At 38.1% G+C, this 13526-nt stretch overlaps 1 protein-coding gene across 1 annotated transcript in view; it reads right to left on the minus strand.

Annotated features, from left to right (window-relative positions):
* The window catches only part of LOC149829644 (actin-interacting protein 1-2-like), a 44988-nt gene extending 33303 nt beyond the window's left edge, over nucleotides 1-11685 (minus strand). The window contains exon 1 of the mRNA XM_090016059.1: nucleotides 10949-11685. Within this exon, the coding sequence (XP_089872185.1) occupies nucleotides 10949-11343 (395 nt within the window). The 5' untranslated portion in view covers nucleotides 11344-11685. The remainder of the gene's footprint in view (nucleotides 1-10948) is intronic.
* Nucleotides 11686-13526: the final 1841 nt, after the last annotated feature.

The raw sequence follows: 13526 nt of genomic DNA on the forward strand, positions 1-13526 counted from the left end.
ATTTAGCTTCTACCAAAGTTGTCAATCAAGGAAGTGGAAAGTGGAAAGCCAGAAAGCGAGACACTTCTAAAATTTTAGGAAGCGGGAAGCGTGAAACGACTTAGAAGTGAACTGAGAATCGTCTCGGAAGCAACCTAAGAAGCGAACCAAAAGCGACCTAAGAATCGAACTGGAAGCAAACCAGGATTCAAAGGGAAAACTAAGAGGGAAGTGACATATGTCACATAGGTTCGGATGCGGATGCAACGATGCAACACTTTAAAAAATTTGTGTGTGGGGAGGGTGTGTATATATATATATATATATATATATATAATTTTTAACAGTTTTAAGTTAACACTAATGAAATAAAACAATTATCATATCATCAATTTATCATGCATAAATTCATGAAATAAATCAAATTAACAATTTACAATTGTTATTCCTCATTAATAAAAAATAACTACACTGGTGCAGAGGTGCGTATATATATATACATGTATGTGTGTGTATTTATGTAATTATATATATATATATAATACACATAAACTGGACTTGGTTAGGGTTAATTGAATCTACTTTTAGACAAAAATGGACCTCAATGTGGTTGACTTCACCTGACACAAAGAAAACCATGTCCGAGTGTCGCACCAAGATGGTGCTTCTTATGGGCTTACAAGAGCATACTATTCAAATCACAAGACCAACCCACACAAGCGCCAAGAACACAAAAAAATATAGGGAATTGTATTGCAAAATGCTTAAGAAAGCATTAGATTACATGGAAGGGGATCAAACCTATTTATACACACAAGAGAGCCATAGAGCCATTGGGACTCTCCCCAATGGCTAGAATTAGAGTCATTGTGGAGGTCCCAACGACTCTATGTAGCTTTGTCTTTTATGCCCTCCATTACAAACTAATTTCCTAGTTTGTACATAAAATAAATAAAGACTATTATGCTCCTAATGGGCACAACCTATTGCATGTCTAGTGAAAAGTCAAAAATACCCCTAGTGGGTATTTATCTATTACAATGAATAATATATATATATATATGATATATGTATATCATATATATGTACAACTAGATATGCATATATGCATATCTTAACAACCCCCCTCAAACTCACAGTGCTGCAATCGAGAGTTTGCTAAGGAGAAAATGGAATCTTGGTGACAGAAGTGCTTTGGAGAAGAAATCCACCAATTGATACTCATATGGTACATATGGAAAAGTAATGTTCTTCAAAAATTCTTCTCACATAATGGCAATCCATTTTGATGTGTTGGTCTTCTCATGAAAGTTGTGATTGCAGGCGATGTAAGCTGCACTTTTGTTGTCACAACATAGTCTTGAGGGTTCTGCTATATGAATGACCAAATTTTCTAGTAATCGCTTCACAACCAACTCGGAGATTGTCGTTTTCATAGCTTGGTACTCTACTTCTATAGAGGACAAAGACACCTTTTGTTGTTTCTTGCATTTTCATGAAATCAACAAATCCCCTAAAAAAACACAAAAACCTATAATTGAGCGATAATGATTCACAGATTCCCCCAATCAGATTCAGAATGTGCAATAACTTCTAACGAGGAGGAAGATAATAAAAATAAACACAACTAATAGTATTTATGATATATCTAATAATCCTTATTACAACACTCATATGTATTGTAGTAGAATCATGCTAAAATTGAGTGAATAGCATCTGCAATATCAAGACGAGTAATAAAAAGATAAGATAAAGTGTTAATCATCTGTCTGTAGGGAGTTGGATCCTTCAAGGTTCTCCATCATCCTTCATCTTTGCATTGATAACCTCTGGAGTGTCAACTCATTTTTTATTTGAAAGTCTTGATCGTTCTATGATCTCGGTTGCATACTTAGTCTATGACAACAAATACCCACAAGGTGAGTAAGCTATTTTTATTCCAAAAAAGTATCCTAAAAAGCCAAGATCTATCATGTCAAAGTTAGCTTTGAGCACATCTTTGATATGACTAACTTTCTGCTTATCACCTCCTGTGATAATCATGCCATCAACATAAAGAAGTAGTATCACTATACGTGCATTAGAAGACTTAACAAACAATGCATTGTCAGTAATAACAAGATTTAAAATCAAGTTGTGTTATCACTGTAACGACCCCAACTCATACCCCCAAAAAGTGCGGATTTTTTTTTAAATCAATTGCGAAAAGTTTCCCAGAAACTCGGGGCCTTTACAGTTCCATTTCACATCCACAAAACCACAAGGGATCTTACACCCCATCTTTCAAACAAAACCCAAACCAGAGTTACCGGAAGCGCCTAGGGTAATGGAGAAGCGTGCTTCCCCAATATGCGCTTTGGAAGCATGAAACGTCGTGCTTTTGAAACGCGTGGGGCCTCTTTTTTGAGAAGCGTGCTTCTCTTTTATGGGAAGCACGCTTCCCCCCTCGCTTCCCCATTTTTTCATTTTTTCACTTCCCCCTCGCTTCCGGTTCGCTTCCGAGACGGTTCATAATTTTCTTCTAAGTGGTCCCACGCTTCCCCGCTTCTTACATTTTTGAAAGTGCCTCGCTTCCCGCTCCCGCTTCTCACTCCCGCTTCCTCAATTGGCAACTCTGACCCAAACTGAATCAACTTTATTACAACAACAACAGCAACTACGCTTTCATCCCAAAACAATTGGGGTCAGCGATATGAACCAAAAAAGAAATTCATTTTGGGTCTTCCACATGAATCCTTTTCCTCCAATCATTTCTATCCAATGCCATGTCCTCGGTGAGGTTCAAAGCAATCATATCCTTTCCTATCATCTCCATCCAAGTCTTCCTAGGCCTACCCCGACCTCTTTTAACTAATATATTTTCCCATTTCTCCAACCTTCTAACTGGAGCATCATTAGGCCTTCGCCGAATATGTCCAAACCACCGTAAACGATTCTCTCGCATCTTATTTTCAATGGGTGCAACACCTACCTTCTTACGTATCTCCTCGTTCTGAATCTTATCTTTTATTGTATTTCCACACATCCATCTAAGCATCCGCATCTCATTTGGAGTCAAGTCGTACCGGGATCAATACATGTAGATACGGCTGCACCGGAGATAAGAGGTTTGATTCTTGAACATTGGTTGTACCATTGTAGTGCTTCCATGAGTTGTGCCAAAGACAATGAGCCCACACTTTTGGAGTTGTCATCTACACCATTTCTTTCCAAAGATGGCCCCACAAAAGCCACCTTTTCATCTTTTCGATCATCTCTCATCTGACTCATAGCAATGATAGCATATTAGTTTGTCACTCTTCTTGTGTTCATATTCACTTCTTCCATGATCATTTAGACTCCTCCCATAATCATTGGAGTTTCTCTCATTCTCATTAGTTTTTCCAAAGTGAGGAGGCTTATAAGCCACTGTGTGGTTTTCGGGCCTCGACATAACAAGCACGAATTATTCATCTTTAGTAGAGGATTTTTTTAACCTATTTTCCTCCATAGTTAATTCTTAGTGTTTCTACTATGATAGGTACTCCTATACGAAGAATGACCGATTTGGTCCCTTCAAATTCGAATCTAAGTCCATTAACAAATTGATAGAAATGTTTTGTTTTAATTTGTTTTTCAGAGAGTTCTACATCTTGATGACAATGTCACTTAGGTTCTACAGGAGTCAATTCATACCAAAGAAGAGATAGAGCATTATAGTATTCCCTAATGCTCATTTTTCCTTGGGTCATGGTTCTAACCTTGTTTTGCACATTGCATATATGTGCTATGTCATTTAGACTATAATTTAAGATATTTTCATGCATCACTTGCAAAATCAAATTTTGCCAAACTTGAGCATTTTTTGATGTCAACAGTATTAATGAGCCATCCAATGAATTTGGAATGGCCCATCCTCCAATATTTCCATCTTTTCTCATATTCCCCAATGGCTTTAGACATCTCTTCTCCTTGGAGAGCTACTTCCTTGCCATCTTCAAGTTTGGTAAGGATAAGCTTTGGTTCTCTTTCGGTGCATTCGACCAAGCCCCATAGACCCTTTTTCCATATTTTATGTTTAACTATGGATGCCCACATCACATAGTTTGTATCGTTGAGTCTTACAGGAACCAGAGACAACCACTTCTCTTTCATCTTCCATTTTTACAAATAAGGGTGTAGAGATAGAGAGAGAGAAAAGAGAGAAGAAGAGGATATAGGATAGAAGTAGAATACACTTTGAACACCACGAGATCACGAACATAAGATCCATGCTCTCACGTCCACACGAACAAAGTCTTTAACCGATGGCTATGATACCATGTAATGAAACAAGAACAAGATGGTGCCTCTTATGGGATTACAAGAACACAATATTTAAATCACAATACCACTTATAGGTCAACACTCAATCACATCAAGAAATTTTTCCAACGGATTCTAATACTAATTTGGAACAAAACCCATCTCATGGAGTAACCTACACAAGGGCCAAGAGAGCACAAAAATATAGGGAATTGTATTACAAAATGCTTGAGAAAGCATTGGATTACATGGAAGGGGATCTCCCCTATTTATAGGCACAAGAGAGCCATAGAGCCATTGGGACTCTCCCCAATGGATAGAAATAGAGCCGTTGGGGAGGTCCCAATAACTCTATGTAGCTTTGTATATTATGCTCTCCACTGCAAACTAATTTCCTAGTCTGTACATAAAATAAATAAAGACTATTATGCTCATAATGAGCACAACCTAATTACATGTCCATTGAAAAGACAAAAATACCCCTAGTGGATATTTATCTATTACAATGAATAAAATGAATATACATAATATATATATTATATATGTATATACATCCATACATATATGATATATGTATATCGTATATATGTACAACTAGATATGCATACATGCATATCTTGACAGAAATGAATAGGAATCGAAAGCGATGCGAAAATGTAATTATTTTTTTTAAAATTTACAAAAATATAAGATTTATGTTATTATTGACAAAATAAAACATGAGTGTATAATATTAAAGTTGATCTATTAATTTCAAAACTGAATTATATATGCAAGCAGCTTGGCTGTTAATATGCCCGGATCATGAATTCATGATCAACAAGTAAAAAACTACATAGACAAATATAAGCTAAGGTCTGCAATGGAACAAAAGATATTCAACAAATGAGCCAAGTCAAACTGAACAAGAACCCAAGCTTAAGCTGCTTAACAGCCTACTAAAACCACTATTCAACATAAATTTGAAGCCAGAACTTTCTTACAATATTCATCCACATAAAGTATAAACAATGCTCACTACTTGAAAACAAAATTATTTTTGTATGCAATAACCAACCTTTATTCTCAATAGAGACAAACTCACATGGAAGCTCATTCTGTGTGTGCATAATGCATACATCTCCGCATGTAACAAGAGAGAGAGAGAGTGTGTGTGTGTGAAAGACAAAGAGAGCGAGAGAGAGTGAGAGACAAAGAGAGAGATGGAGAGAGAGGGAGAGAATGAGAGACAGAGAAAGGGAGAGATGAAGAGAGAGGGGGGAGAGAGTGAGAGACAAAGAGAGCCAGAGACAGAGAGAGGGGGAGAGAGTGAGACAGAGAGAAAACTGGTCCAATTGTTAAAAAATAAAGAAAACTCATTTCCCGATATTGGGCTCTTCCCCAAGCGTTTCAAGGAAGAGCAGTTTCCCACTCCTACCAGCACTTCCAGTAATCCTGGCTTCTACTCACTGACAAAGTGATAATCAACTTGAAAGTGCTTTGACTTATCACCGATACAGGACTTGATGCTAGTGCTACAGCACTTTTTATCACATTATGCAAAGCAACGACATATTTTCATTCCTAATATATTCATTACACCATGACTCTTACCATTTCATAAACCATTCTCAGACTTGGCTCTATATTCAGCTTCAATACTTTATCTAGCAATTCTTTGTCTTCATGAGACTACACTTTTACACAAAAATCTACAATTTTTGGAAAGATGCGCACAAATGCATAATAACCTGAAACAAATTTCTTAGTGTCAAGATCTCCTACCCAAACTACATTACCCACAACTAATTAAATTACACTTGTTTGTGGGTCATTCTTATGACAAAGAAGGCCTTGACTAGGTGGTGCGGTACCGACTGTGAGTCGGTTCGAAGCCAAGACTCCGGTCCTATTAGTTCTACTGCATAAGCAAGTAAATGAAAATTCGGTCCAATAAATCACAGAATTAGTAAAAAATGGTAAACTGAGAAAATGTAGCCAATAAAATTATCTTTTCAACGCAACAAAATCAGAATTTTATGATATCAGAGCGCAAAGATATCTGATGAACAAGATAGACTGGTACACTCCGGACACAGACACTTTGTTCACATCCGTTTTCAGAGACTGCAAACGGTCAGAACACAAAAGTTGGAGGTATTTTCGATACCTCTCCAACGAATCCAAGAACACTGAAAACGGATACTGGGTTAAAGAGATATCGCCCAAAAACATCGAGACTGTTTGACACATCAAAACACAGTCATGTGAATGACAGAGTTCTTTGTTCGGGTCAGTTTTTGAAGACTATAGGAACAAAGTCTTCCAATGGGCTTTGATACCAACAATGATGCGGTAGTGACTGCAGGTTGGTCCACGATCCACGATCCGAATGGATCCAACATGCGGAAGCACTAAACGGATATCCAAAGTTTTGAAAAAGTTCTGACCGAAGGCGTTTAGACTGAGCTAATCACCTAATTTGCAAATAGGGGCACCACAAAAAGTGTAGATAATGTTTTTGCCTTTCTATAGAGTCTGAATTTTGTAATTTCTCGACAACTGGTTGTTGAGACATGGCTCAGACAAGGGACAGGTTGCTGGATTTGGAGACTGTCACACTTGGGACAGCCCGGTTGGTGAAAGACCAGAACGGGGACTAACTTTACTGTTTTTGTTGATGGCCAGAACACGAAAATTCTAGATAAAATTGTTGTTGTTCCAACAAAACAAAAATCAAGAATTTCTGAGTTCAAATGACCCAGATATGACCTAAACAATGAACCAGACTGACACAGGCCAGGACAGACACTCGAGTGGTTGTCCTCTCTGTTTCGGGACGTTTTCGACAATGATAACGTCGGAATCAGAAAACGAGTAAAACACGAAGTTGGTCGGGCGTTCAATAGCTTTCCAACAAGTTAAACCACACAATTTTTTGACTTCGAACGAGAGAGTTATGCTCAAAACACTGACGAAGGGTCTTCTTAGGCATAGTTCTGAAATGCACTAAAACAGTCATACAGTATATCAAACACCAAAATTAAATTAACCCAGTTTTAGTTTTTAGTATTTATAGTTCAACCTGCACAGAAAGATACTTCAAAAGGTATTTTCTACAATGTGAAATCCCATCCTCCTTAACCCGACTTTGCTTAGTTTAAAGTTTAAACAAATATCACAAATACATATTTTGTCTAAACAAGTTATCTCTAAAAAAATCAACTTCAAAAATCTATTTCTTTCAAGCAAAACACAGCAAGTTTTTTTTCTAATCAAAACAAAATCACTCAAGTTCAAGTCAAACCCAAGATGAAGACAAGAGTGAGAAGGTTCCAGCCAATGTTGTGAAAAAAGTTGAGGCGAAGCAAGGCACTTCACCAAAAACTGAGGCAAGGCATAAGCCTCGAGGCATAAAGCGTAAGCCTCAATTTTTTTTTGAAAACTTAAAAATAACTATAAAAATATCTAAAATTATAAATAAATAAAAAAATGCTTCTTCTTCTTCCTCATATTCTTCTCCTTCTTCTTCTTCTTCTTCTTCTTCTTATTATTATTATTATTATTATTATTATTATTATTATTATTATTATCATTGTTTTTTTTATTATTATATGATTATTATTATTATTATTATTACTATCATGCCTTAGGCTGGCGCCTTGAGGTGCAGAGGGCCTTGCCTCAAGGTGAGGCGCGCTTTTAACAACACCGATTCCAGCAATGGCTCGAATGTCCAACAATGATAAATAGACTGGTTCAGCAATGAGAAGAATCTGCTCAAGTCGGCAAATGGTTGCGAAACAGCAGCAACAATGTGACAGCAGGAAATTTTGGTATGCTGGTGGTTAATGGCAACGATATCACACGTCTTTCAGGTTCGTCGGGTAACCTCACGACAACAACAAAAGTTAGCAACTTCAGGCACGCACACAAACACGAGTCTCCAAAGTCCCATTGGCAGCAAATGATGTTCACGGTCTCACTAACACAACAACAATCCTTAATAGCCTTGAAATGGGTCACACGTTCAAGGACCAACACTTTCACGGCAACAGTATTCTCACCAAAGGTCTGATGTTGCAGGAGCAAACGTATTTGTCCAACAGATTCACAACCCAGAAAGTCAGCTAGAGGTAGGGGACTACTAGCTTCTTCTCCATTTCTTTTTCCTTGTTCTTTTTTTCTCAAAAAAAAAATGAAAGCCAAAACCCCTGCACAACTTTCTCTAGAGCCTTATAGAGCTCAGCAAAGGCTGAGTTAATGGCTGAGGTAGGTTCCAATGCCACCTCCCAAAGTGGCCAATGGATGCACATGTTTTGAATTTTCTTTAAATTTAGCCTTAACTTACCCTTTCTAACAATCAAATGGAATAAATAGGCATACACGACTTTTCAATAAGGCATACATGACTTTTCTGGAAGGAATAAAGGGCTTGAGTGTTGGGTCCACATTGGTTCAACATACTGTGGCGCCAATGTGGATCAAATACTTGAAATATTGGATCTATTGCAAGATCCAATACTTGCAAATTTGATCACATCAAATGAATGGGTCAAGGTCTGAATCCAAAGCTGAAATAAAATATAAAAATTACCCAAATACCCATACACCCTCTAGTGCCCAATATAAATCCTAGCCGACACCAAAACTATCTGGATCCATAGAATTCAGCACCTAAAAAAATTAAAAAATAAAAAATAAAACGAAAAAATACAAGGGTGATTCCAAAATTCACAAAAATGGAACCACAAAGCAAAATATATTTTCTGAGATGATAAGAACCAAAATTCTCAGGAAATAAAATATGTATAATGATAATTTTACCCTTGAGATTCATTTGAACTCGAATGGTCCAGATTTGGATTGAATATTCTTTGGTATTTCTTTCCAGATCTAGTAATGTAGAGTTGGATTCACATCCAACTTCTCTTCAATGTGATGATGATCCCGATGCTCTGCATCACTAGGAGTGACCTCTATATATAGCAAGATTTCTTTCAAAGCTTCCATGTGCATCATGGTAGGTGCACGCATAAATTAACAAGTTCCCTAGACATGCTTCTGTACTTTTTTGTTTATTTTAGTGGTTCTCCTTTTGACAGCCTTTATTCACTGCCCGTGATGAAACTATCAACTTGTAATTTATCATATCAAACCTTTTAATTATGTGAATTGCATATTTACATTGAGACAATGCAATCTTATCTTCAGATTTATCAACTTCAACATCGAAAAAGCATCGCAGTTCTCCTAAATCTTTCATTCAGAACCTCTTTAGCATGGATATCTTTATTTCATGTATGGTGTTTTGGAACTTCCAACTATGATTATGTCATCAACATAAATGATAAATGATCATCATTCCTTTTCCTACGACATTCTATTCAGTGCCAGATGAAAGCTCAAGAACCAAGTACTCGAAACTTGCTTAGTCCATAAATTGATCTTCTCAGCTTGCACACATGTTTTCTAGGATCAGCTTCACAAAAATCAACGCTCCATGTATACTTTTTCTTTCAACTCCCCAAGGCGAAAATGGATTTTTCACATCCAACTAATATAAAGTCCAGCTGCACGATAACACAAATGAAATCATTACATGCATTGTGCAAATTTTAACAACATAGTTAAACGTATTCACTAATTCAAGCTATGTTGTTGATTGTATTCTTTTGCAACAAGTATATTTTTATGTGTTTATCTAATTTGTACATACCTTTGTAAATCCATTTGCAACCAACCGTTTTTAATCATGGGGTTGAGGCACAACTTCCCAAGTATTACTGTGATACATTGCTTGTTAGACAAATTACTTGTGCTAATTGTGAGAACATAATTGTACAAACAGACGTAATATTTGGCAAGAGGAACACAATCAGATGGGAAAGATCTCCGCTGCACTCATCATCCTCTCCACTGGAGTCACTTTCAGAACAATGACACGGTTGTCTTTTACAGAAGGAAAAGAAAAACACCAGGTATGACTAATGGGAATCATCTACCCCGATGCACCGATAAATTTAAACCATGGTCCCCATTTACACTTGTGCGTGGGTGTGCTTGTTTTCTACTGGCTATCATTCTCCATTGAGAGACGTGTTTGTGCGTTTATGCTTTATTATCTAGGCTGCGTGGTGAAGAGGTACAGAAACTTGGTGCCAAAAACAAGATTTGTTGCACATGTAGCAAGCAATAATCCTAGCTTGTTCATGCGTGAGACCATCCTAGAGATGACTACAATAAGGAAGAGCATACCATGGCAAAGAGCGGAAAAAAAAAGCAAGCTTTTACAGAAGCAAGAATGGCCATGAAAACAACTCGAAACGGAAAATTGAAACGAAAATTAAATATTTAGGCGCTTTTCTAGCAATTGTAGTAGCAGCATTCCTGATCATACTCAATTTTCTTTTTTTTATCTCTCTTATTTTTCTTTTCTCCTTTCTCAGCAATATGAACACTAACGAGTTAATAACCGAACAGATAAAAGAGCACGCAAACGGAATCAGAAACTGCTCACTCTCCCTATGATCATACTAATCAAAATAAGAAATATGCACTCATGGATCGCATTCAGTGGATTATCGAAAATTCCTTGTTTGTGATCAACTTAGAAAAAGGAGTTTGAATCGGTAACAGAGAAAAACGGAAACGAAACCAATCCACAGGAAACCGATCGAAGCAAGAGTCGAGGGAGAGACGGTACATGAAGGCGCGGACGAAGGACTTGCCCCTGCCGTCGCCGGAGACAACGATCCGCTGGCTGTCGGGGGACCACTGGAGGTCGTCGATCCGACCGGAGAGGACGCGGAACTCGTTCTTGAGGACGTGGTCGTTCTGCCAGCCCCAGATCCTGACGGTGCCGGAGACATCGGCGGAGGCGACCCACTCTCCGTTGGGGGAGAACCGGGCGACGGTGGCCTGGTAGGCGTGCTCCCCGTAGACGACGGCCTCGAGCGGCCGGTCGAGGTGGCGGACGATGACGGACCGGCCGTTGCAATAGGCGATGGCGTTGGTCTTGGGGTCTCCGGAGATGAGGATCCCCCGCCCCCTTTCCGTCGACGGCACGCACGCGTACGTCTCCAACAGGTTCGCTGCCATCTCTCTCTCGCTCTCAGAGAAAAAGAGTCGGAGGCTGAAACAGGGAACGAAATAAACCCAGCGCAGGATGCGAAGGAGAAAGAAGGAATGAACAGCTGACTCTTTCCTCGTTCTTTTTCTTTTTCTTTTTCTTTTTTTCCTCCCAAACGATACGATACACAATTACACACTTACTTAGAATCGACTCGGGGACTCGAGGGATGCCGATACGGATTCCTTTTTTATTTGCGTGATCCGTACAGTTGGATCCATGTTACGGTCTCAAAATATTGTTATCTAGATTTCTGAGAAAATTTCTCACGACAAAATTAAAAAAAAAAAATCTCAAAAAAAGCTCGGGACACTATCGGTATGTTTCTATTTTTAAAGTGTATATGAAATATAAAAAGCTAAAAAAAACATAAAAGTACAAAATATCATGTTAACAATGCAATTATATTATGATAAAAATGTCATATTTTCAAAATAGGTAATATTTTGAAAATATTATATCTTTTTTAGATTATATCATGTTTTGAAAACCTCACGAGATTTTCACAAAAATAGCTGATATTTGTGACTATGCATCGAGGCGTTTGAAGACCTGTCATGATTTTGATTCTCCTTAATCAAACCTACCGCAAGTATGGAGCAACGCTTTGGAGTCGGTCCACTGGAAATTCCTATTAATTGAGAGCAATCATGTTGAGCTTCTACAAATTTTTTTAGTTAGAACTTGAAAAGAGAAAATATGAGCATTTTTAATAGCTTTTTTTTTTCAAATCCAACAATGTGGATTTGCTTGGCATGTCTAATTTGCTAGGAACCAACCATTGGATCGTGTATTTTTTATAAAAAAAATGTGATTTTTTGAATACTTGAATATTTACGAAGATTATGAGCCATTGATTATAAAATTCTTCAAAAAATCTTGTTTATGCATTAAAATGGATGATTCAAGAGCGAATTCTTATAAAACTAAACATGTAGATCACATTAGTATGTTTAAATTCAAGAGAAAAGAACAAAAAAATTATGAAAATTGCAGTTCACATTAGTTCTCATATTTTCTGTTCTCATAATCTAGTTATTCATCATTATGCAATACACGAACACTTGCATACAAAATAGATGGCAGAAAATAATTTCACAACTTTGCCACGGATATCATTAGAGCTGCCTCTAAACTGACACACTCAATTCTACTGCATCACGCTCTTGATTTTTAGCCAAACAAGGATGGCAGTGGACCAGGGAAAATAGGGCCTCATCCCGCCCCACCTTGCCTCATTTGAATTGGGGATGAAAGATATGAAATAGAGATAGAAATGGAAATCGAGGTTAAAATCAAAATCCATGCAAAAATAAGGCGGGGATGAAAGGCAGAATTTTGAGACGAGATGGGGTGAAGATCTTGTCCGCTTATCCACCCTGATTCACTGCCATCTCTAGTAGAGATGGCATTGGACCGGGAGAAAGCGGGGGCCCGCCCTGCCTCATCCAGTTTGGACCGGGGATGAAGGGTATGAAACGTGGATGGAGGCGGGGCTGAAGGTTAAAATCCATCCCCGTTCGGGGATGAAGGCGGGGATGGACTTACACTTGTTTCCACCACACCTAGCCCCCGCCCCACCTCATCTCCGTTTGAACCGGGGATGGAGGACATGAAATGGGGATGAAGGCGGGGGTGGAGGTTAAAATCCATTGAGATACACCAACACATTTACATTTTGAGAGAGATGGTCCCAGTCTCCGATTTCTTGGGATCTGAATTTAAATTTTGTTTTGTTGTTGTGATGCGACTCAAGATTAAATAAACCCACCATCAAAGCATTATCCCCGGTCTCGAAGAAAGGGATTGATGATGGGCTCGTCCCGTAATCGATGGTGAACTGGTGGGGTCTGTTTTAGAAGTCAGAGGTGTGGAGTTTAAACTGTTTAAGAGAAAAAAGTTTGTTCGGTTCTGAGTGCCAAACGTGTAAGCCTGTTAGGTTATTAGTGGACAGGGTCACACGCATTTACTTTTTTTTTCCCTTTTTTTCGACAGTACCATTCGGATTCGAACTTACAACCAACACAAGTGACGTGCACTAACTGCTCTTGCCAGATAAGCGGATCTCCCGTTGGTATCTATTTTTTTTTTATTTTTTTTCTATTATATTTTTTTATAATCCAAAGAAGAATAAAAAATCATCACCGACGGC

The sequence above is a fragment of the Nuphar pumila genome, chromosome 8 (genome assembly GCF_984573655.1).
Source record: "Nuphar pumila chromosome 8, dmNupPumi1.hap1.1, whole genome shotgun sequence".
NCBI lineage: Eukaryota > Viridiplantae > Streptophyta > Magnoliopsida > Nymphaeales > Nymphaeaceae > Nuphar > Nuphar pumila.